Raw genomic sequence first — 23,908 nt, 5'->3', positions numbered from 1 at the left:
AAAAGGCACTTCCTTGACATAGGGACTACCTCTCTGCCAAATTTCTAGTAATTCTGTTCAGCCGTTCGGGCTGTAGCTCTGTCTAAAGGTCCTATGGAAAAATGCATGGGAAAAACGCGTTTTGGGACCCCCCTTTTATCTCAGCCCCCGCTTGACGAATCCCCCCGAGACTTTCAGGGTAGGAGCGGAGCGTAGCACCCCACCTATTTTGAGAAATTCGCGAGGATTCATCGACCGGCGCCAAAGTTATTCAAAATAGAATGTTGCGGATTTCCTATGGAAAAGGGGTCCTAACTATAACTACCTACTGGCGACCGCCAGTAGGTAATATATATATATATATATATATATATATATATATATATATAAAATCAGCAGATAGACTCCCCCCTACTTCCTTGTACCTCGGAAAGAGAGTCACGGTCCCAAACTTCATGGCAGAAACAGTTTATTTCTTCATAGGCCGTATGACGCGTTTCGGGCAATGGAGTGCCCTTGATCACATAGCGGGCCCCCCTGCACCTGAGCCTTCCCAATCGGGCCCGTCGGGGTACCCATGGGTCCCCCCTTCCACCATGCACAGTGTGGCAGGCACCAGGGGGTGCCCTCCACAGGGTGCCCGATTTTTGCCAGCCGCCCCTTTCTTCAATGGGAGCCTATGAATTCGTCGGTACATAGGCTCCCATTGAAGTCAATCGGAGTCCAACCAAATTGTATCTGGAAGCATCCGGATGCATCGTACTCGGTCGGTCGGACTCTCCTGGTCCGAGTCGATCAGAAACTATTCCCAAACCGATTCGGTCGGAATTATTTCCAAACCCCGTTAGAATAGGGCCCTGAGTGTAGTGTGAAAGGGGGCCTTATTTACTAGGCAGCGTAGGCCACATTAAGTGGCCTTGTAAATAAGGCGAAAGGCTTGTCACCACAGGAATGTCACTTTTTGTGATGTTCCTGTGGTGATAAGCCCTAGTAACAGTTTTGCAGAAATTGGACGGCAGAGGCAATGTATAGCCCACTGTATATTGTCCAGTCATTAGCAAAATCACCTGAATGTCACCATCTCTTCAGGATTCAGTGATAAAAGTCATTTTGCTGCCAAATTAGGAAAGATACCTATAATAATTATAGTGATTGTAAGGGGAAAAAACAAATGCAGGGGTTTTTTTTTGCTACATTTTAATGAGCCATGTCCTTAATTCTGCAGGCTATCGATACAAAGTGTCGGTCACTCTGACTGGAAGTTCGAGAGTGACCGGCTATTTCAACGTGGCACTCTACGGAAGCAATGGCAACACTGGACAATATGAAGTTTTCAAGTAAGTTTATTGTGAAATACGAAAACACATTTCCTGTTTCACTGTTGTTATCAATATGAATGAATAAACTGTCCTATAAAAGAAACCAGAGTGGACTAAAATTCCTCTGCGTCATAGCGTAAGTAGAAGGTGTGGTGCCGGTCCTTTGTTATTATTACACATCCATTAATTGCTCCTTATTAACTTCCGGAATAAATAAGAAGTGATCAATTTCGAGACCCAAAGTTTTTACTTTGTTTTGAAAACATATCGTTACGTTTAATTCAACATTCTTTTCGTTTTTTATTTTCAGCAGTAGAGGGCAGTGTTGGTTCATATTTTTATTGCCGGGGAGGAGGCGGGATTGTTACGTGGACTTTGGCCCTCTTGCACCGGCTGCTTTTCTCTTGTGATAGTTTACCATTTTGACTGACTACGTGAAGGCTTACCTCTCATTCGCTCATCAGGGCTACTGAAATAATGCGACAGGGATGGAAATAATTGTGCTGCAGCGTTGCCTAAATTATGTGATGGGAAAAGACAAAAAATACAGCGTCGCGTGGCACATTCTGTGGCAATATTACTTATTATTCAATGGTCGAAGTGCATTAAAAACGTATTGGAACTATGATGTTGCCCGGAATTAGGGTGACCAACTGGCATGGGTGCAAATTCAGGTCGGTCAGTGTAAAAATCCAGGACAAAGGGTCAAAATTCAGGACAGAAATTTGGGACAAAACATACGTTTTACAGACATATCAGAGGAAGTCGCACAATAGTATATAAGTAAATAGAAAAACAAAATAAGTACAAGTCAAAATTAGTTTCGTGCACTTCACAGTTTTTCAGTATGCGCGCAGCTTTGAAAAGTGACATCAGGCCCTTTCTGCAATCAAGATTTGTGCAGGAGAAGGCACACCACATGCTGTCACTATAGCAGGGCCCATTGTCATTCTATCTCAGAAGGACAATGGGCAAGTCCACAGTCTTTGTGAGGTCCAGGAGGGGCTGCTGCAGGCAGCCTCAGTCTACAGCAGGGGTCTTCAAACTGTGGGGCGCGACCCCCAGGTGGACCATGGAGTGATAGAAAGCGGGTCGTGCATTCCCTGTCACACTTCTACCCACGACCATAGAACTACAAGGGATTCATCCCCCCTCCTCCCCCTTCGTGTGTCTCAGCTCGAGCTCCTGTGGGCTCCGCTGGGCTGTGTATGCAGTCTTATCTCTGGCACAGCACGCCCGAGTTTTTCACAGGTCTTTACAGACCATTTGCATTAAAGACCGTTTGCATATTTACATACCTTTTGTAAACTGGTTACCGAGGCTTAGTATTTTTTCTAGTTCCAGTACCCCCTGGGCCCCCACTCTGCCTATTCCTTGCATTTGTATTTTACATTTACTGCAGTATTATTATTATTATTATTATTATTTACATTTGTAGTGCACTACTGTTACCAAAAGGTGTCCTGGGGCTAAAAGCCATTTCCTGCCTGAAGGCAAATGAGAAACACACAGAAGGGGAAGAACCAGCCAAATGGGGTAACCTACAGAGCATAGAGCCAGGTTTTTATATCTTCCTAAAGGATAATAGATTCTTGGTGGATCGAAGCAAGGGATGGTGCACGTTCCATAACTGTGCGGCCTGCACCAAAACAGCAAGAGCGACAATTGGTTCCTTCTTGAATTAGGGAACAATAAGCAGAGTGGCACTGGCCGAGAGGAGCATACGGGTCCAACCTGTGTGCTCGGTGAGGAGAGTTGAGAGGATGAGAGAGGACAGCAAGGGAGTGAGAGAATTCGATTTAAGAGGTCAGGGATGAGGAGAAATGTGAAGTGCCGAAGGGAAGTGCAGACACGCAAGAAGTGAATGTGAGCGAAAGGTGAGGGCACAGAGGAGGGCTACTGTTAAACTGTGAGAGAAGTCAGCTGAGAGATGATATATAAATATATCATCTCTCAGCTATCTTATTTAAGCTAGCCTTAAATATATATATGTATATATGTGTTATATAATTGTCCAAGCCTAATCGCTGTTAAAATGTAATCCTGTGTGAACGTACTATTTGTATATATAGAACTCTAACCACTAGTATATGTAGTTGATCTTTGTACTTACTACCATTCCTGTGCGATTTTAGAGTTTATCTGTTTGTATCTCTTCCTTGAGTAACTTTACAACTTGTACATGTGCAATTTGTTTCCTGTTTATATCTCTTCCTTGAGTGACTTTACACCTTGTACATTTGCATTTTTTTTCTGTTTGTATCTCTTATGTAACTCATGTAATCCAAAGTCCTTATGTAATGCAACTGGTTCTTTTGTAAAGCGCTCTGACACCTTCGGTAATGTTTGCGCTATATAAAATTGCATTAAATAAAATAAATAAATAAAATGATCTGTGACCTAAAAAGATAATTTGATGCGACATGGGTGAAGGACAGCAGCGATAGGGGAAGAGAGGGAGTACTATGGTGGGTGCTGAGCAGTGATTAATGTGTAATAAAACATGTGCCAGGGCCCTCACCAGTAGGCCACTGCAACTTTAACCACCCACCCATTGCCTTGCCTGCGCGGCCAATGACAATACCTTTGCAACTACCAACCATAACACTTGTACAAGTGTGACTATTCAGACTATTTCAAGCCCCCAAAGCTAGAAGAATGGCATGGGTGTCAGGAGTTTATCGTTTTTAATGTATATTGAATTAATAAACAGCTGTTCTGCTCATCTCTAAATTACACAGACAGAGCCACCATGTGGCAGACTGTCATAGTGCCTGTGTGCACAATTAGGTGCCAGTGCAGAGCACTGGAAACTGCCTGCTCAAATTAAGCCCTGGTGCTGAGGTAACAAGAGAGGGACGTTGGTTCAAGAAGGTGAAGGGGAGATGTGAAAGATGAATGGGGGAGCTGGAGAGGTGTAAGATGCAAATAGACAAAAATTTGAATGGAGAGACTTGAGGTGAATGAGAAGTGCAGATGGGCACGGGAGGTGATGGGCCAGAGAGGCCATGAGATAAATGCAAGAGATTGTTAGAGATGAGGGCAGTGAAAAGACAGAATGGCAAGAGGTGGTTAAAGGTGAAGTGAGAGGTTGAATGGGGAGAGTTCAGAAGTTGTAAGAAGGGGTGAAAGAAAATGGCTTGCAAAGTGAGAGAGGGCTCCGGGATTGGGAGAGGAGAGGAGAGGAGAGAGGGATGGAAGGGAGGGTTGAGAGGAAAGCGGCATGGGTAAACTGCCTAACTCTGCACAAGACCGCCAGGGTTTTAAGGGACCCCTGCTGCTCCCAGCGAGCGCCAGGTGAGCTTTTAATGTGGCAGCACGTATTCCTGCGGAGTTGAAGGCCCATCTCAAAGGTTCACTAGACATCTTTCTGATGTGAATTGCTGTATTTTGGTTATAAACTGGTACTGATGGGGTGAAATCTTTCCTCTGTGTTACTGTGTGTAAAAAATGTCAAAATAATGAAGCAATGCTATCCCAAAATACGTGGCATCACATAACATCATTTACATTTTCTTCCCACACAATTTATGCAAGCCTATCGCGTAATTTGGTCCTCACCTGCCTCATAATTCCAGTAGCCCTGCCTACAGGTTTAGAAATTCTTGTCAGGAGGGGGTCCTTACGCCTGAAAATGTTGACAGGGGGGTCTCGGCACCCAAAAGTTTGAAGACCTCTGGTCTACAGATTAAAAGAAAAGTGCGAGAGGCCCCGAGTGGAAACTTTTAAACTCACGGGGCCTCTCCCAGGGAAACAGCATACCTTCCTGAAATTCCCTAATTTGATTTTAGTATGATGTCTGTAAGGCATCTGTAATTTGGGGACCCCAAATTACAGACCCCTTACAGACATCATACTAAAATAATGGATGGGCTGTGAAATTTATGGACGGTTGGTCACCCTATGCGGAATAAGGGCGGGGTGAGTGAGAGTGGGGGCGAGGTCCAAGGTGTAGCTAAAAAAAAGAACTTTTTTTGGTCTGCCACCTTTAGGTAACCACATATAAAATAACACACAGCTTAAGTGAAAATTAAAGGCAGGTTATGTTAATCAGGGAGAAATGCAGTATTGCACATTATAAAACCTCTATTAGTTAATGCACTGAACCAGAGAACCACAGAATGTAATCCTGGTTGGTGCAGCGGAGAAAATAGCGACTTGGGTATGTTTAGTGCTACACGGTCCCAGTATGTAACAGAAAGCACTATGAACATGTAAGTCTTATTTTAAACTTGCATTGCACACAGCGTAGTATAAGCTGCTACAAAATGCAAAAAAAGGTTTAAGATGAAAAAGTGCTTCCAAAATATAGATTTCAGTAATACCCAGACTGTACATAGTGTCAATTGTTTTATAACTGTCTTTTAAAAGCACACACTTCACAGCTTAGATGGCAGCTCCATTACAATACCTCTCAAAAAGGAGATGTGTGTCTCAGGATTCCATCAATTAAATCCAATACCGGCTTACCGGCACCCTTTACATTTGCAGATTAACCAGTTGCGCACATTTACATTTCTTTCAGGTAAGCAGGCACCCTGGCAAGAAGGCTTCTTTAGCTGTCTGCCCTCCCTTGGTTTCGCAGAACAAGAGACTCCCTGCCTTACATTTCAGCTAAAGCATTTCAACAGTCGGTACTAACCGTCCCGGGAACTGTTTTTCTAAAATTAAAAAAGTATGGGCACGTCATGCCCCTCAGACGACATTGTGCCCATTTCGACCACTGCTTATTATTTTGTCTTGTTCTAAATGTTAACACTGTCTGGGCAAATTTCCCCCTTATTAGTAGCAGTTTAACACAAACAGCAATAGGCCTTTGAAACGCGCCAGTCGACTTTTGTGAAGGGTCTTCCACTGCACAGCAACAGGTGTTTCAGCATTTTTAGTAACTTTTGATCCGCTAGAGCAATAAACAATGTTTTGATAAAATCTTTACATTAGGCAGTAGATGATGGATTATGTGACAAATCCATAATCATGCTGAAAAAGATGCGGGTGAAGAATTGCATAATTTCAGTGGCCGTGTCTATTACGAATGACTAGAGCATGCAAATATATTTTTGTATACGTTTACTCTATGTTTTTTACGTACTTTTAATTTTCTCTAAGATTTCCCTTCCGCCATTTCTTTGGCTGTTCTCGCTGCCCTCCTCGCTGGACTACAACAAAACCTACTCCAGAGGTGCGCAAGAGGACCCCTAACACATACATAGAATATGTGCAGCAGCGGATGCCTCTGCAGGCTGTAAGGAATGAGATTAGAGAGTATGGACGTATGTGACTGTGGGGGTGATGTAGTCTCCCCCCTCTGGCTGCTTTAACAGCATTGACTCTATTGCCATCCATTGCCTTTGTGGATGGCCTCATGCTGAAGGGGCCAGTAATGGAATTAATAGGCCCCTTTGTAAATATGAAGCGCCGTGGGCCTGTGACGTGTCTCCAGGAGCTTTGCCTGCTGAATGAAGCCCGAGTCTCTGGATGAATCTACTGAGGGACTCGGATCCAGAATTGCAGATTCCCACAGTAATCAATCATTTTTTTAGGAGATCTTCGTGGTCCCAGATGTAATCACCATTAACTATCCTTCCTAGGGGTACCAGTATCTCCATTACCTGTAACTCCTGGAGAAGGTGGGGTGTTGGTTTATCTGGGTCAGTCATAATGAGGGCCTGAGACAAAAGCTCAGTTTTTTAGGTCTCGCCTGACCCAGCGCATGCGCTGACCTGGCGAGACTTATTGAGAGGGCTCCAAAAGTGCTACCAGGCCAGCCTACAGCTACAGTGCATGTGCGCGGGCGCGCGTGCGCCGCGCTTAACCGCGATTACTTTCACTTTTGCGGCCGCATGGCCGCTTTGATGGTTGATTGTGATCGCGATTGCGATCAATTTCACTTTCGTGGCCGCACGGCCGCTTTGCATAGCCAATAGGTCTCACTTTTGGGACCTTATAAGTATTTAGTTATGCAACTGTTGCATGGCTAAACACTTATAAGGTCCCAAAGGCGAGACCTATTGGTAGGCTGTCCGGTTTTAGGTTTAAACCTATAATAACTGATAAAACCCCTCTGAAAGAGAAATAGCCCTCACCAGTGAAAACATATAAACACTGAAAAAACACCTGCACAACCACAAACTAAATTCCATTCAAAGAAAGGAAACAGGGAGTGAAATAGTCATTTTTTTTCTTCCTGAAGGGGCCAATACAATGTAACTTTGTTATACAAGCTAGCCGTAAGAAAGTGAGGGCTAACATTATTCTGCTTGATTTTTGTTGTTTAGGGATACCACTAAAATATTGTTTCTTCTTCCTTTTGTTTTTTTCAGTTCTGTGGTCTTTGGTCTAAAGATGCAGAGTTTAGAAACATGTTTTAGGTCTTGTTTAATTATTTTATATACTGTAGAGAATCAGGAAAATCCAAAATCATATTTGATTCTTTCACTGATAGGTAAAATGGCTGGTTTCATAAGAATCTTTCCTAATGTGTCATCACATTTACCCACACAGAAAGGGTAAAAACCCTTAATACATCAGCCCCCAGTTTCTAATGAGTAGGTAGTGATAGTAGGCGAATTGCCAACACCCCAGGCTTTAAACATTCAATGCAAGGTATAGTGACAAGTATATGTGAAAAGAGCGCTATCACCAAGCATCTGGGATAGTGGTTAAAACATGACACTAGAATTTTGGAAAACATGGACAGCAGTGTCACTTGGGATGCTCTGAACAAAAGGTTCTTTCACAGTTCAACAAAGATTGGAGTGATATTGTTTGCATTTGAAGTGATTCAGCTACGTATATGAAAAAGTTGAGTGATGACCTGTCAAAAATGATATCTGAGCTGAAGTGCTTCCCTGTAAGAGATCCTTGCCACTTGTTAGATGGTATGCTGAAAGCATCTTTACAATCTTCAGAGTTAATGAGGAATGCTATTGACTTTTTAGTCCATTCTGGTGCAGTGTTTTCTTATGCACAGGAACTAAAACACAAATATTTATTATTTCGTGCTTTGTGTGGCATCAAATAAAGAGTCATTCCAACTGTGGCCCTTAGCTGATGGTTCTCAGTCCAAGGGGCTGTGAATGCTATATTATCCATGTGGCAACCGTTTACAGAATTTTTGCCGAGTGATGATGCCAAAGGCAAGTAATGTGAGGATCTTTGGTCACATATTGATAGTAATGTGAAAAAAAGTTCACTCTACTGCATTCTTAGATTTTTATAGCAAAACATAACTGCCGTTGTGGACATAATAAAAAACTAGAGTCTGAAAACACCCTTGTCTGCCAAGTGTTCAGCATAATTGGTGTAGATGTGAAACATTTCCTTGGGAGTAGGCTGGGCGAGACCTTTAGTGACTTTGGCACTGCAACATGTTCCATATTAGAGTGCTTGGCACTCCGTAAGCAAAGCAATGATGAAGAGCAATTCGGGAACTTTTATTTTACAATGTATGAGAAATGGATTGAAATGATGCATAGAAATGTCCCTTCACCATCAATGGCATTTGAAGTCAATGAAACCTCACTGTGGTACTCTGTTCTAGATCCCTTCCGTAAAGGGGAATTTCCTCAGTAGTTTCAAAAGTGCTGCTTAATTTTTTACCACTTCAATAACTCTGAGGGCATAAGCGCCCAGATCAGTGCAAATGCTGCAGAACCTGCCCTGAGAACGGCAATCTTCAAGTGAACCAGTATTGGCATGGAGAGCTATGTCAATGGCCGGAGTTAACAAATTGTGTACTGGCTGTTTTGACATTGCGCATCTCAAGTGCCAATGTTGAGAGGGCCTTTTCACAAAAGCTTACATGGGAAGGAAAGAGCAAGCACACATGACCAAAGACTCCCTGAAGAAGTATTGTATGGTGTACTACAATAAGTTTAATTTGCAAAAATCTATTTGGACCTTATATACACCATACTTACACTGTCAATATACCATGCGCTATCAGTGCAGAAAGCAAGCAATAATAAAAGCTAAATTTCCATAAACACCGGAAAAACACTGTTTCTGTAGTTTTTAATGGCGCGAAAATGTGTAACCACTGAAAACCACTGTTTTTTAAGGTATTAAAATCACTTGAAAACACTGAAAAAACCCCACCAGAATTTACCAAAAATAGAAACTGAAAACAGGAAAGCCTACCTATTGGCTATGCCAATGCTTGTTCTCTAATGTATATGGAACATGCCTGTGTCTATCCTTTACATTTTTGGACTCTATTCATATTTTTTCTACCCGGTTCTTCTTTCTGGGACATATGTCGACGCCTTCCCCACTCTTCTGCATTTCTATTTGGAGAATTGGGCTCCTACACTCCCAGCTGTCTTTAAAGCACTCCAAATCCAGATCATTAGTGAAGAAATTAAGACATTATTGGTGAGCACCAGCAAAACAGCCAACCTCGAATTAGGCCACAGATCACCACTGACAACGTTGGACCTGGCATAGCTATCCTTGTGTTGCATCATAAACCTGCTCTAGAACACCCCAGAACAAAACTTGACCATTGCACAACCCCCTTCTATATCACAAAAATAAAGATACATAACGCACGAAGAGCAGTAACCACTACAAGACATGCCAGAATGCAAGCATGCGTGGGAACTGAAGACCGATGAAGAAAAACATGAATTAGTGGCACAGACACACATCATCTTTACAGTTGTTTTCTGCACGTTTGCTTGTTAGCCTGTTCATGCCCTTGAAGTCCATCTGATCCATCCAGCCTGCCGGCACCAGCCTCGTCCTCTAGTGTTTTCAGTCATCATCATTCCTCTAGCATCTCTCCATTGTCCTATTCTCTCACCCCAGCGAGAAACCATTTTCTTACCACTGCCTGCTGTGCAGCGTGGCAGCTTTGAACAGTCCAGGGCCCTTCTATGGTCACAAATGTGCTAGGAAGGACAACAGGAGTTGGAGCGGGGCACAGGGTAAGGCTGCAGGCATTGGGGCAGCATGATGGGAGGACAGGGGGTCGGGGCGCACCACAACAGCAGCAGTGGTGGGCAACTGGTGAGAGGCAGGGGCTGGGGGAATTATCCTGGACTTGGGGCTGGGTAAGGGTGCTCAGAGGTGGAGATGGGGATGTGGCTCCTGGCAGCACCATCTCCCTCGTTGCCGTGAGTGGACCACTGGGGCAGTGGGCTGCAGGGAGCTACCCCTTTCTTTCTTTATTTTCTAACCTGCACAAACCTAGCAGTGCACAGAATTTGAAAAAAACAAGAAATTGCAAGTCCGCAGACTTTGCATGTTTGCATAGCCATATATAATTCCCAGTCTATTGTTATTTGCTTTGATAGTCTTTTATCACATATAAAACTTCACATTCTTCTTTTGAACAGCTATTCCCAAGGAAACCAGAGTTACTGTGCACCTTTGGTAGTTACTCTTGAGGAACTGTGCATCCTTGTGCAATATCTACAGGAAGATGCATGTTAGAACGCTTGCTTCCCTCCAAATGTGAGCTGTCAATTTTATATCTGAGCAACCATTCGACTTGGACCCAACTGCCACGTTCTTAATATATTGTGGACATTTCAACCACCTCAGAGTTCACCTTGTCACTTAGAAAATCTCTCTATGCCTGTGCAAAGCAAAGCTGCTGCCAGAGGCTGCCTCCTCTGAAGGGGTAAGGAATGTAACACAGGACTGAGGAAAATACTTCCTGCTGCTACAAAATAAAGAAGAGGGGAGGAGACTGTGCAGAGTGTGGAGACTAGAGGCACATTTACTAAACTTCCTCACAAAGCAGGGCAGCAAGCAAAGGTGCTGCACTGCGTGAAAGGGAGAGAACAGAAAGGCTCCGCATTTACATAGACATGGAGTGCTTTTACTTTGTCCTTGTGCTTGTGCACTGTGCACAGCCTAGCCCCAACGCAGGCACTCTTGCACAATAGTGCAAGTGCCCGTTTTACAGGTAAGATTGCTTTTGTATAGGAAGGGGTAATTTCCTGCACAAAAACAATCTATAGAGGCATTTTCCTCTTTCTTGTGGAAATAACGAGGAGAAATAAAAAATATTGCTCCTTGTTACGCCTCACTTAGGAAGGTGTAACATTTTATTGCATTCCCAGGTCTACAAGTCTTTATAAATCTGGGAATGCGCTAAAATCCATAACGGCTACAGCGTGGACCAGTGTTAATCAGGTGTTCTGGCTGTGCCCTCTCTAGGCTTACCTGGACCAGTCCTCCACAAAGTCTTGGAGATCTGACTCCTGTGCCTTAGGCTTCTGCCTCTTCTCCCTCTCTCTCTCTCTCTCTCTCTCTCTGTCCCTCTCTCTCTCTCTCTCTCTCTGTCCCTCTCTCTCTCTCTCTCTCTCTCTCTCTCTCTCTCTCTCTCTCCTCTCTGTCTTCCATCTCTTGCTCTCTTTGTCTGTTTGCTTTTGCTCTTCACTCTTTTTGCCTTCCATCCTTTGCTGTTTCTCTTTCGTGACTTTTTAAATTCTCTTTCTCTTGTCCCTTTTGCTTTTGTGCCCTCTTTTGCTGTTTTTGCTCTGAGCTTTTTTGGGCAATGTCACTCTTTGTTCTTCTGCCTATTGTTTTGCTCTTTCACTGTTCATGCTTTGCTCTTTTGCCTCTCACTCTTTGCTTTTGCCATTCACTATGTGCTCTTTTCAGTTTTTTAATTGTTTGCCTTTTTCTAACTTTTTTGCCTTTTTCACTCTTTGCCGTTTTGTCTTATGCCTTTTTGCTCTTTTTTGCCATCTCTTTGTGCCCCTTTTCTGTGTTCCATTTCCCAACTTCCCCCGCTCCATAACTGTGTCTTCCCACACCTCCGCTCCTTCCCATTCTTCTGCTAAGCTCTACCCTCCACCCATTTGTGCTCCTCCCTTCCCCAGGACCTACTCAATGAGGGCCTCAGCAGGAACTCGCAGTGGAGGTGCAGCTAATGGGTGCAGTGGACGTGCCACTGGCACACCAAAGGCATGCCAAAGGAAAGCCCATCTGCACCTTTCCATGCCTGAACTAGACCCAGCCCCATGAACCCTGGTCCATCTTCCTCCCCCCACACTACCCTTGTGGCATTCCTAGGTTCATTCAACCCAGGACACACATTCCGAAGCTGCGGCCACACCCCACCGCACAGCCCAGAATGAGCCTTCTCTTGCAAACACTGTCGCTTCACATGCAACATCCCACCCTTTGCCTACACCACCATCTTTCACACAACCTATACCCAGCACACCTCCCACTAGCAAACACTCTCTCTGACATAAAATTATCACTTATGCTTCTCAACACCTGCTCCCTCCGCAAAATTGGATCAGAGATCTGGGACATCCTGAACAACAACGCCCCAGACCTCTCTTCCTTATGGAAACATGGCACCTGACAATCGCCACGTCCATCTGGCAGGATACAATATCACAAGAGAGGACCTGCAGCACAAACCAGGAGGAGGTGTCACAATAATCTTCCTGGAAATCATCAACTGGATTACTACCACAGAGAAGGAGAACCTCTCCATGGAGCACCTACACTTCAAACTGCAAAACTCAGCAACTTACACCCTGAACTGAACCCTCGACTCCTGACCTTCTGGATTACAAACTCATTCCCCGATACCATTGCAGATTTCATCACCCCCTATCAATTCTAAAACCTAAATCCTGGGAAGAGATGTCAGCTTCCACCTGGAAAACAGAACAACCCCAAATCTGTTTCACTCTTCAAAATCCTAGGAAACCTTGAAATGATTCAACAAGTCACCGGACCCACTCACTCTGCCGGATACACCCTTGACCCTGTCTTTGCCACTTTCAACAGCATCAACATCCCCACAACCATGCCTCTCATTTAGTCCCACACCCTGCGCATGAACCAGCCCAACCCGACTGATGACCTACCTAAAAAGCAACCTCAAACAGATGGACGAGTGGATCACAGAATGCACCAGTTCCCTGGAACCCCAGAAACAGAACAACCAAAAGTAACCCAGAAGCAGACAAACTGTTACACTGAGGAACTCCCATCAACCAAATAACACTGCAAACAACTGTAAAGAAGGTGTAGAATGAATCTCAAAGAAACAAACAAGAGCACCTATAAAGCAGCATCCAAGCACTACCACCATCAGATCAGAGAAACCAAGAAGAGGACACCAACAAAGCACATAAATAACAGCTCCAAGAGCTGCAGAGAGATCTTAGGCATCATCAAAGACTTCACCACAGATAGCATCGCCCCCTCGCAATATCAAAGACATCTTCAACAATGTCTACCCACAACCGGACCCCTGCAGCCTCACCTCAAGCCTATTCACAAACATTGTCAGAAACCCCCTAACTATATGGAAAACAATCACCACAGAAGAGACAGTCAATGTTATGGGGACCATCCCCTCTGAGACACCGACGGATCCCTGCCCCATCACATCTACAACAGGGTCACATCCCCAATCAGAGAAGTACTCACCGTATCGTGAACACCTCCATCACTACTAGCACATTTCAAGAGGCCTGGAAACACGCAGCAGGCAATGCATTTCTAAAGAAATCTATGGCAGACCCACCACCTAGCAAACCACCACTCTATCTCCTTACTGCCCTACCCAGCTAAGCTCATCGAGAAAGCCATCAACAAACATCCTGCCTACTACCTTAATGCACATCAACTCCGAGACACCATCAGGTTTCAGACCCAATCCCAGACCCGAGACTAGAGCCATAGCTAAAACTGACATCTACACTGCCTACATTTTAAATGTAATAGCACCCGTTGTGTACTCCGTAATTAACAGTGTTTCATTTACTATATGACATGCTTGCAAAGATGTGTCATAGTTTGGGATTTCCTGTTTCACCCTGTGGTCTTCCATTCCTTTCAGAAAGTGCAGCCTTTAAGCTACATCATTTTTAGGTGTACCTTTGTTACTTCTAACACCCAATTCACTGAATGATGTGTGGCTCAGCAGGCATGTTTTTGGGATCCTGACAATTGTGACCTGTGCTCTTGTTTTCAATCACCTTCGACGATGTGAATGACATCATCTTTAGTTTATGGGTGTCAGAGGTCACCAGCATCTCCAGACTGTGTTCATGTAGATTCATTCCATTCGTGCAGGCAAGGCTTAGGCTGTGGCACTGGGAAGTTTCAAATGTACCCCTGTGAAGCTTCTGTGTGGAGTGCCTCAGGGGTCCAAACTCCCTGCATGTTCATTTTAATATATAAGTTGTGGCATTGATCCATGTATTCTCCTGCTTTGGTCTCAGATATCATGTTTACGCAGGTGACACTCTGACCTACGTTAGGGTGGATGGCGGTCCAACTACTCTTTTTTCTTTTAATCTCATTATAAAAGATTTCCAACATAAAAACAAAACAGACACCGCTTCTCTTTGTAATACAGCAAGCCAGTAGCATCTATATTCCGACATATATACAGCATTAAGCGATTGACTCAGTCTAGTGGAATCCATCCCCACCTCCTTCCCGATAACATATCTCGTGGGTCGCACAGATTTAAGGCAAGTCCCACGTATCATTCCAGGGTTGCCAGATCCATTGCTATTTTTTCAAGCATCCTCTACTGATATAAATGTGCTTTTCGATCATAGAACACCAGTCCATGACCATTTTCCATTGTGCTAAGTCCGTGGGTTTGTGAGCCCAATCGCTGGATCACATTTCTCCTGGCAACCATGAGACACTCTCTACAGAAGATTTTTGCATGGTGCCACATGGCTACCTGTGCATCTGGCCATTTTACTGAGCATGGGGGTAGGGCTGGAAGCTTGTAATATCTATAAGGCAACATTCTATTGCTAGTCAAAATTGCTTCAGGACTGTGTAGTCCCACATCATATTTAGGAGAGTTCCCTTCTGGCCGCAATTTCCAAGGCAGCAATAGTTCAGAGTGCAGATGATCCAGGCTAGAAGCGAGCTAGTTAAGCACACCTGGTGCAAAATGTTTAACTGCACCTATCTGAAACCTGTACGTATGGCCACCCGATGTGGTGTGGCAATCACTTCTTCCCACTCCCCCTCTTTGAAAGAACTTAGGTCTTCCTCCCATTCCTCCTTAAGGTCAACCAGGGGGCCTGGGGTATTGTGGACATTGTTCCAGTGTATGAGAGATATTGTTTTCTATGGGATCTCCTCTGCCAGCAGTCTGATGTCCATAGGCGATGCATCCGCAAGGGTATCACCTCTTGGGACACGAGTCGCCATGGGATGACATAATTGCAAGTACCTAAAAGCCTCTGGGCTTGCCATGCCGAACTCCCCTTGGATTTCTGTTTAGGTTTTTGTGCCGCCCTCCCTGCACACATCCCCTAACTTTGTTATCTCGATCAAGTCCCATTTCTCAAATCCCCCGAGGTTTCCCACCTCCTGGAGGATGTTGCTACCCCACAATGGGGTTTCTCTAGTTAGGTTTCCTTCCTATTATAAGCATCACAATGTTCTGGAATCCTGTCTGTGCCCCAAGGTTGCTAGAAAGAGGTGAATTTGTTTGGCTTGTGGAGAATTACAGAGAGCTAGAAAATGTGATCCTCTTTCGCACTCCGATATTTCGTTCAAGGGTAGCATGTCAACTAAGTAAGCAGCTTGAATGTGTTTTTCTGGGTGTGCACGTGGGTGAAAAGCATTGCACCTGCATTTTGAGCAGGCAGGCCCGAAATGACCTGTGTACTTATTAGCTGTGAGGCAGGTAGTCTCTTGACCCTTGAGGCAATGATCCCACCCTTTCCAGGAGATTATTGGTGGTCTCTGCCTGTATCCTACTGGGTGCTATGCCAGCGTAGGTATACCACTTCATTAAAAAACACATATTCTGAAAAGGTTAATTGGCATGTGCAAAGACAGTGGGACTAGGAAAATTTGCAACTGGGATAGCTGCTTGCTCTCTGTTCTTTGTACAGGAGTTATTGAAGCAACGCTGTGGAATGTTCTTACAGTTGTCCATATGGAATCAGAAGGCGAGGTTTTCATTGTAAGTGGTGAACTTAATAGGCACATGTCACAGAATATGGCATAGTACCAACTTTTGACAAGTGGGACAGGATTTTCATTGCATCTTTAAGAAGTTCAATGTACATGCATGTCTGTAGTTATGATTATTATTATTATTGAGTCTTGTAGAGCACTCGGCTAACCCGAAGGATTTCCAGGCGCTGAACGAAGGTAGGGTGAATCAAGCCCACATGTTAGAACAACCAGGTCGTCAAATTCTTGTGGAACACGGTGAGGGAGGTACAGCTTTGTAAATATTCAGGGAGGTCATGCCATAGCTTTGGGCCTAGATACACAAAGGACTAACCTCCCATGCACACCAGACTGATTCTAGGCACTCTGCAGAGAGACTGGTGGAGTGATCGAATCATACACGCAGCCTGGTAGGGCACCACCAGAACTTTAATGTATTGTAGGCCTGTGCCGGATCTAGCCTTGTGCATATAGCACAAGACTTTAAACTGTATTTGCTTATCCATGGTCAGACAGTGGGGCCTGGAGATAAGATTGGACACCGAGGCACACTTCGGAAGGCAATAGAGTAGCCTGGCCGAGGCATTCTGGACTACTTGTACTTGTACTTGGATAGCTGTGCCCTGGAGACCCAGTGTCATTAACCTCTCCAGGAGGATGGAATGGGACACAGTGTCAAAAGCAGCGCTGAGATCTAATAAGCTCAGCGTGGTTGTGCCACCCTCATCCAGGAGTCATCTTAGATGTTGTGTGACTCCTAGGAGGATGGATTTAGTGCTATGTCCCGCCCTAAAGCCTGACTATGATGGGTGGAGAAAGATTTGTGCTTCCAGCGAGGTTTGGAGATGCGAGTTCACATGGTCCTCCAAACTCTTGGAGAGGATGGGCACCATTTAGAGCAGTCTTAAATTAGACCAGTTGGTGGTGTCAAGGTTGGGCTTTTTTATAAGCGGTTAGACCATGGCATGTTTCCAGGCCGGTGGGATGCATCCTTCTCACAATGAGGAGTTCAGCAGTCCAACCATTATTTAGAGTAGTTCTGGGTCCAGTAGATTGAGTTTATCTGGAGTGAGCGGATCGAGAGGTGAACCTGATTTTATTGACCAAAGTAGGGTCACAAACTGAGGGATGTCCAACAGGGACAGCGACTCCATTGTAGGAGCGGCAAAAGGCATATATAATTAATTTTCTTCCCTTCTTGGGACGTGATCCCAAGTGGTAATGCTAGGGGTGATGTTAGCAGCCTGCCCATCAGCCGTATGAACCTTTGTGAGGTAAAGCTGAATATTAGCCACCTTTTCAACAAAGAAGTGTGCCAGTTCTTCACATTGATTCTGAGACAGTGAAGGCCCTGGAGATGTTTTACTTGGATCAGAAAGTTCCTTGACCACATTTAAAAGTGTCTTCGGGCTGTTTGGGCATTAGCGATTTTGTCCAAATAAAATGCCGCCCTAGCAGCACCCATGGTAGTGATTAAGTGGTGATTTATACCCTGATTTTTGATCCTCATCGGAGGACTTTCTCCACTCTCTTTCTAAGCCCTTGCATCGTGTAAAAATTGCACATTTCAGAATGTCGGGGGCAAGTAGGTTGGGAAATAAATAAATTAATGGGTTTGTATAATGCAGCTAATCACCCGGAGGTATCCAGGTGCTTTCCATAGGTACAGGGAGATTAAGTAATTTGTCCAGAATCACAGGATATTGAGCCGACGCCGAGACACGAACCTGGATCCTGAGCTCCAAAGCTGGCTTCTCTGGTCGTTGCACCACATCTTCTCCCCTCCCCAACTCTAAAGTTGGCAGCTCCACATATCATGGTGGCTGATAGATCTAAGCCCTCGATATTGTGAGTTTGTGGGTGAAAAATAATGAAACAAAATCAAAGCTTGGCTGTCTGGAATGGGTAGCTCCTGTAACTTGCATTCGTATTTGTTCTTAAAAAGAATGGCGATCCTGCCTCCTGCCCTGCCGATCCCTTCTAACAATAGCATGATTAGATGCGGCTATAAAGTCTGATAGAGATGCCTCATGCAACCATGTTTCAGTTAGATACAAGGCATCCGGATCCTTGTCCCACAGAAAATTGAATATATGCTGTTGATGCTTAGGGAGGGATCGGCAATTAATATTAAAGAAGCAAAATTCACTTCCTGGGATACTGCTAAAAGTGATCGCTTTATTACTCGGCGAATTGGGAATGCAAGTTGATGATAAAAAAAGAGACTGTTATTCCAACATGTTATCATGACAGGAAAGTCAAATAAATGAACATGCATGATGATTAGTGAACATCACAGCATACAACCCTCTAAGGCATCATGGCAACAATCAGGTCCTAAGCAAGAAGGTAATTTACATTTTGCTGTATCATGAAAGTAAACACATCAAAGAGCACACACAGGTTCTGGTCAAAAAATGACTCCTTCAGCCCCATTTCCGAAATCTAATGGGGGAACAAATGGGTAAATGTCCCATCCGCAAGTACCATGGTCATGATGGACAATCCATCCAGGCAATGGCAAACCATGAAAAAACACTTCAAACCCATTATCTGAAGGGGCAGCCCAAAGACCTCCCTCCCTGTCCTGCTCCGTTGTACCTCCTACTCACAGAGGGCTGATGATGAGGTCTTCAAAACAGCGAAGACTGTCTGTGGTCGGAACTGAAAAACAAAGTGAGGGCAGTAACATGGAGGGTGAGAGGGATACATATAAACAATGCCAGTGGAAAAATGTTGATCATTTCAAGGCCTCGCTGCCTGCTAGCTCTCCGGGGTCTGCACAATCCTCACACAAAATCCAACAAAAAATAAAATGAACTGGTGGTGAGGCGAATAAGCAGACATTTGATTAGATGACGGCATTTTTTGAAGTGATGACGTTTGATTCTCTTCTGACTCATAGCAAGTTCTTCGACTCTAATTATCCAGTGAGAACAGACTTGTGTGGGAACTATTGGTCAGTTTTTCCGACTGCTGCCACAGATTTTTTTAAACACAAATACATATTATTGGTGTCCTCTATGAATTGTGTAACATTCTGCAAAGTTGTATATGTTGTATGGTATTCCAGCATTTGTACAGTAATTCATAACACTGACAAGGCCTCAAAGCTCTTTGATTTTGGAGCGTTCCTCGAACATCCCACAGACAGATTTAGTATTTTTAAATTGGCATCATTGCTAAATAGGAGAGTAAAATGATGCTGATATGTCCAGCTTCATATTAAAAAAACCTTGTGGCATATTATCAAGAAACGGCGTTAAAATTATCGCCGCTTTAGCGACTGAAAACTGCTGCTAAAGCTGCGATTATGGGCTTGATAATAGCTGTTACCTCATACATTGATGATGTGCTGAGGAGACAGACAAGAATTTAAAGTGCGGCCTTCTATAATTGTGTTAAATCAGCTGCAGAGTGGTTGATTGGCCATATGGGTCGTGCCATATGTTATTTTATTATATATCTCACAAGGTGGTGATCAAAGATGCAGTTATATGAATTTACCGTTTACTACTCTATTTTAGTGTATCGTGTTCTTTCCCCATAAGCAATGCAACACCCCACACTATGCTAGGCAAGATATGCGCTGTCTGACTGTCACCCTTGTATCTATTTTTAAGGGGTACATTGAAGGCGGGGACCACTTATTCAGCATTTATTGACGTAGAAGTTGATGTCGGAACTATTTCCACAGTCAAATTTCTCTGGAACAACAGCATCCTGAATCCTACCTTTCCAAAACTGGGTGCACAAGCGGCCGTGGTGCAGAATGGAAGAGATGGCAAAACGTACGTATTTTCATGCTGTGCAGTGTCTGCCTTTTATTTCATGACTGTGTTTTGGGTAGTGCCTCCATGCATCCTTACTGGGACTTCATAGCACCTGGAGTTTGTCTCTGTTAAACCCACTATTAATGTGAACCGTAATACTGAAAACCTGGAAGACAGATCTCAGTTTGGTCCTTCTTTCATCTTGTAGCTTTAAAATATGATTAAATAAATAAATGCAAAGCTGTGAGTTGAATGGTTCGAAATTATCTATGAACAAAGGAACCAGCTGTCAATATATGCCTTTAGTATCCTTACTGCGGTAGCCTTGGTCTGCTGTCACTATTTTTCAAAAGACACACAATTGATGGACAGAATGCAGAACAAATCAAAATATTCACCCCCAGTCAAGAGATCTGGGTTAAATCCATCATTCTTTTGCTCACCCTGCCACCCCAGTTTAGACCTGGCCATATGCAAATCAGTTTTGACCCTGTGCCTCATGGGAACAGTCCAGCCCAAACTGCCAAGCCAGGTCCTCCCAGGACCGGAAACAAGCATCCCAGGACCGGTTTCGGGGTTTCACCCCTCTTCAGCCAGGATAGCTTGATTCTAGTGGCACAGTGAGCCTGGGACCCACGTCTGGGCATACCCGGAGCACTTAGGGCGAGAAAGCAAGAGACACACAATTGAAGGACGGATTGCAACAATGGATTTAGGCCCAGATCTCTGTACTGGGGTGAATGTATGACATTGTTCTGCATTCTGTCCATCAATTGTTGTTTTTGCATTTGTCACCCCGAGTGGGACGGGTATGCCCAGACGTGGGTCCCATGCTCTCCATGCCACTGGAGTCAAGCTATGGCTGATGAGGGCTGAAAGCCCGAAACCGGTCCTAAGATGCTTGATTCCAGTCCAGGGAGGACCTGGCCTGGCAGTTCGGGCTGGACTGTTCCCATTGGGCGCAACTTCAAGACTGATTTGCATATGGCTGGGTCCGAACTGGAATGGCATGGTGAGCAAAAAAACAATGGATTTATGCCCAGATCTCTGTACTGGGGTGAATGTATGACATTGTTCTGCATTCTGTCCATCAATTGTTGTTTTTGCATTTGTCACTATTTTTCAAGCACAGGGCATAAATAATCTGGATATGGTTCTGTAGTCCTGCATTCCTTGGTCATGGCCTTCCGCAGATCAGAGGCCTAAGGCAGGCTCCAGAGTCCTTGCAGTGCAGGAATATACATATTATAAGTCTAAGGCATTTGTATCTTAGGGAGGAGGACTGCCTAAGTGACATTTATCCTGGGTTATAGCACACACAGTTGGTTCCGAAGCTAAACTGTATGATCATCTGGTTTTCCGATGGAGACAGAATTCCCAGTGAAGGCCACAAGTTAAGTCATAGTTTGTAGATATGAAATGTTGAGACTCCATTGATTTCTTATTTCCAAACCTCAGATACCATTTCAGATTTTTAATTTGTCATGCTAAAAAGTAGCAGTTACAAAATAAACCATTTCCAGGATTAGCCAGGCTAACTGCGCTCAGATATCTCTAGCAAGTGCATTAACCACTAGAGTTACCTCGTTGTTAATATGCCCTGGAAATTGCTGGGAACACTAAGGGCATGATTCACAGAGGTACACTCACACCTTTGTGTAAGTTTACAATCGTTTGCTATACACAAACGTATTTTATTAATAATGTTTTTATGTCTGCGGAGTCTCCGCATATAAAAGGATTGGACTGTCCTATCTTTTCATGTGTGGAAGCTCCGCATTCGTAAAGATACTAGTTGTAAAATACCTTTGTGAACAGCAAACAATCGTAAACTTACACCGCAGTGCAAGTTTACCTTCGAGAATCATCTGCCCCTAAGATCTCTTTAGCAGGTGCCCTAACACCCTAAGATATTTTAAAATGTTTGTGACCAAGTAAGTAAGCCAGAATAGTTTTATTAGCACATTTGTCTCTGTTGAAAATGTCTTTGGGCCAGAGTTTTAAAAAAAAGATGTGTAAATTGACTATCAGACTCCTCTTCTCGTGACCCTGCACCCTCTGACTCCACCCCTTATCTTTTTCCACTGCTTGAAACACTTTTATGGAACGCCACAGTAAATCGTTTCCATTTCCAGCATAGATGACAGTGTTAATGTAGCTAATGTGGCGAAATATATTAATCTAAAGAAGTAAAAAGGTTCTATTATGGGGAAAGAAATGTTGAATTCCTGATTTGACTACCTAGAACTAACGTAAGGAGGAATCAAATGAATTACATAAAATCTGTTTACACAAACTAATTGACTGATGAGTCTCAAGAGGTAGTAAAACCCCTACATAATGAGGAGAGGGAAGCAATTGAGGAGAAAGCAGCAAGGTTTCTTAAATCCAGTTACTAAAATTATTAAGGCACCATAATTTTGATTTGGAAAACAAATATTGAGACAGAAGATGGGAAATATACTATGCATGGCTTGAAAATGGGAAATCGGCGGAATTAGTTCCTCAGTAGAATGGGGAACTGCATAAAGTCTTTGCTCATGCGATATATCTGTACCAGATCCATTTCAAAGCTATGTGCCTGGCCCACAAAGCTATCTGGAAAACCGGCTCTCCCATTATTCAGTCCTTGGTCACCCCCTATCATCCCTCTAGGACTCTTCGTTCCAGTTCTGCTTTTCTTGCCACTCCCTTAAAAGTCCGAAGATCTAGGTGGGGTGGACGCTCGTTTTCTCTAAATGCCTCCAACCTCTGGAACGCCCTCCCCCCCACTCTTCGGGGAGAACCTGATCTGTTGGCCTTCCGGAAACTGCTTAAGACACACCTCTTTCTATAAGCACACTACCATGAGCCTCTCTCTTTTAATGTCTCTCCGCTCTGCAAAGTGCTAGGCGGCCTCAGGGTAGCTAAGCGCTATACAAATGCAATTTCATTCATTCATGCGATATATCTGTACCTATGGACTGTGCATAATACTCATTAAATAACAATGTTCTAAAGGGGCAGAGCCAAGTAGTAATACCTTTAATTCTGAAACGAGACAATAAGGAAGTGGAGTTTGCCAATCTCTCCAATCAGAAGCCATGCCAGACATGCCCCCTTTCGGGGTCAGTCACGTTGGTCTAAGACATATCATCAAAATGTATGGACCGAACTATTGCTGCTGATGTTCCACTATGCATCCTTCTTATAAGATGTGTATGTGGTATATACGTGCATAGATGCTTTTCTTGTTTGTGGAATGCTCGCCATAGCTTGGTTGGATCAGACGCAAATAATGCCCGTGCGAGAGTCATCATGCAATAATGGGTCATTGGGGACAACAAATGGACTTTGTAGCAAATCAAATGTGAATCAATAATCTAGCAGCACATCCCAGCCCATTCTCCTCCTACCCCTTCTGCTCCCATCAAACTACTTTATTTGTCCCTCCAACTTCTGAACGCTTCTTGCTCCTTTGATCACAGGAAGCTCACTCATGACTATTGCTAATACTGGACAGTGTTCTGGACCATTCTGGGGTTGGCTATTAACAGAGGATATATTTTACCAGTTGTCTAAATATCCTTTTTTTTGTCTACATAGGTCAACATTCTGCGGCAGCGGAACAGTCAGGGAGGACATCCTGCAGAGCTTGACTGGATGCTAAAAGACACGTGGAAACTCCACTACTTGTGCAAATAAAGTTTTTCTAAGCATCCACCTCTGTGTATTTGTGACTCCATTCTGAAGTACAGTTGATGCTGCCTTTGTTGTTTTAGATCTTTTTAGGTCCATCTACAGACCACTGTACCTGCATGTCACAGTTCATGTCAACAACACCAGCTAAACATGCAGAGAAAAGGGCCTTTGATCTCCTCCCTTCAACCACTGGTCACTATGAGTCAGCCTCCTTCTATTATTGCCTCATCG

The 23,908-nt window shown here is 44.0% G+C and overlaps 1 protein-coding gene across 6 annotated transcripts in view; it reads left to right on the top strand.

Moving 5' to 3' along the window:
- LOC146866924 (pancreatic triacylglycerol lipase-like) overlaps nucleotides 1–23,698 on the top strand; it is a 303,555-nt gene extending 279,857 nt beyond the window's left edge. For all 6 annotated transcript variants that reach the window (XM_085603235.1, XM_085603216.1, XM_085603229.1 and 3 more), the window contains 3 exons: nucleotides 1,205–1,316; nucleotides 19,847–20,014; nucleotides 23,582–23,698. In XM_085603235.1, coding sequence (XP_085459361.1) covers nucleotides 1,205–1,316; nucleotides 19,847–20,014; nucleotides 23,582–23,645 — 344 coding nt within the window. In that variant the 3' untranslated portion in view covers nucleotides 23,646–23,698. The remainder of the gene's footprint in view (nucleotides 1–1,204; nucleotides 1,317–19,846; nucleotides 20,015–23,581) is intronic.
- Nucleotides 23,699–23,908: the final 210 nt, after the last annotated feature.

Source organism: Triturus cristatus, chromosome 1_2, assembly GCF_964204655.1.
Source record: "Triturus cristatus chromosome 1_2, aTriCri1.1, whole genome shotgun sequence".
Taxonomy (NCBI): domain Eukaryota; kingdom Metazoa; phylum Chordata; class Amphibia; order Caudata; family Salamandridae; genus Triturus; species Triturus cristatus.
Note: the sequence above shows the minus strand (reverse complement) of the source record. Positions and strands in the feature narration are given on the sequence as shown.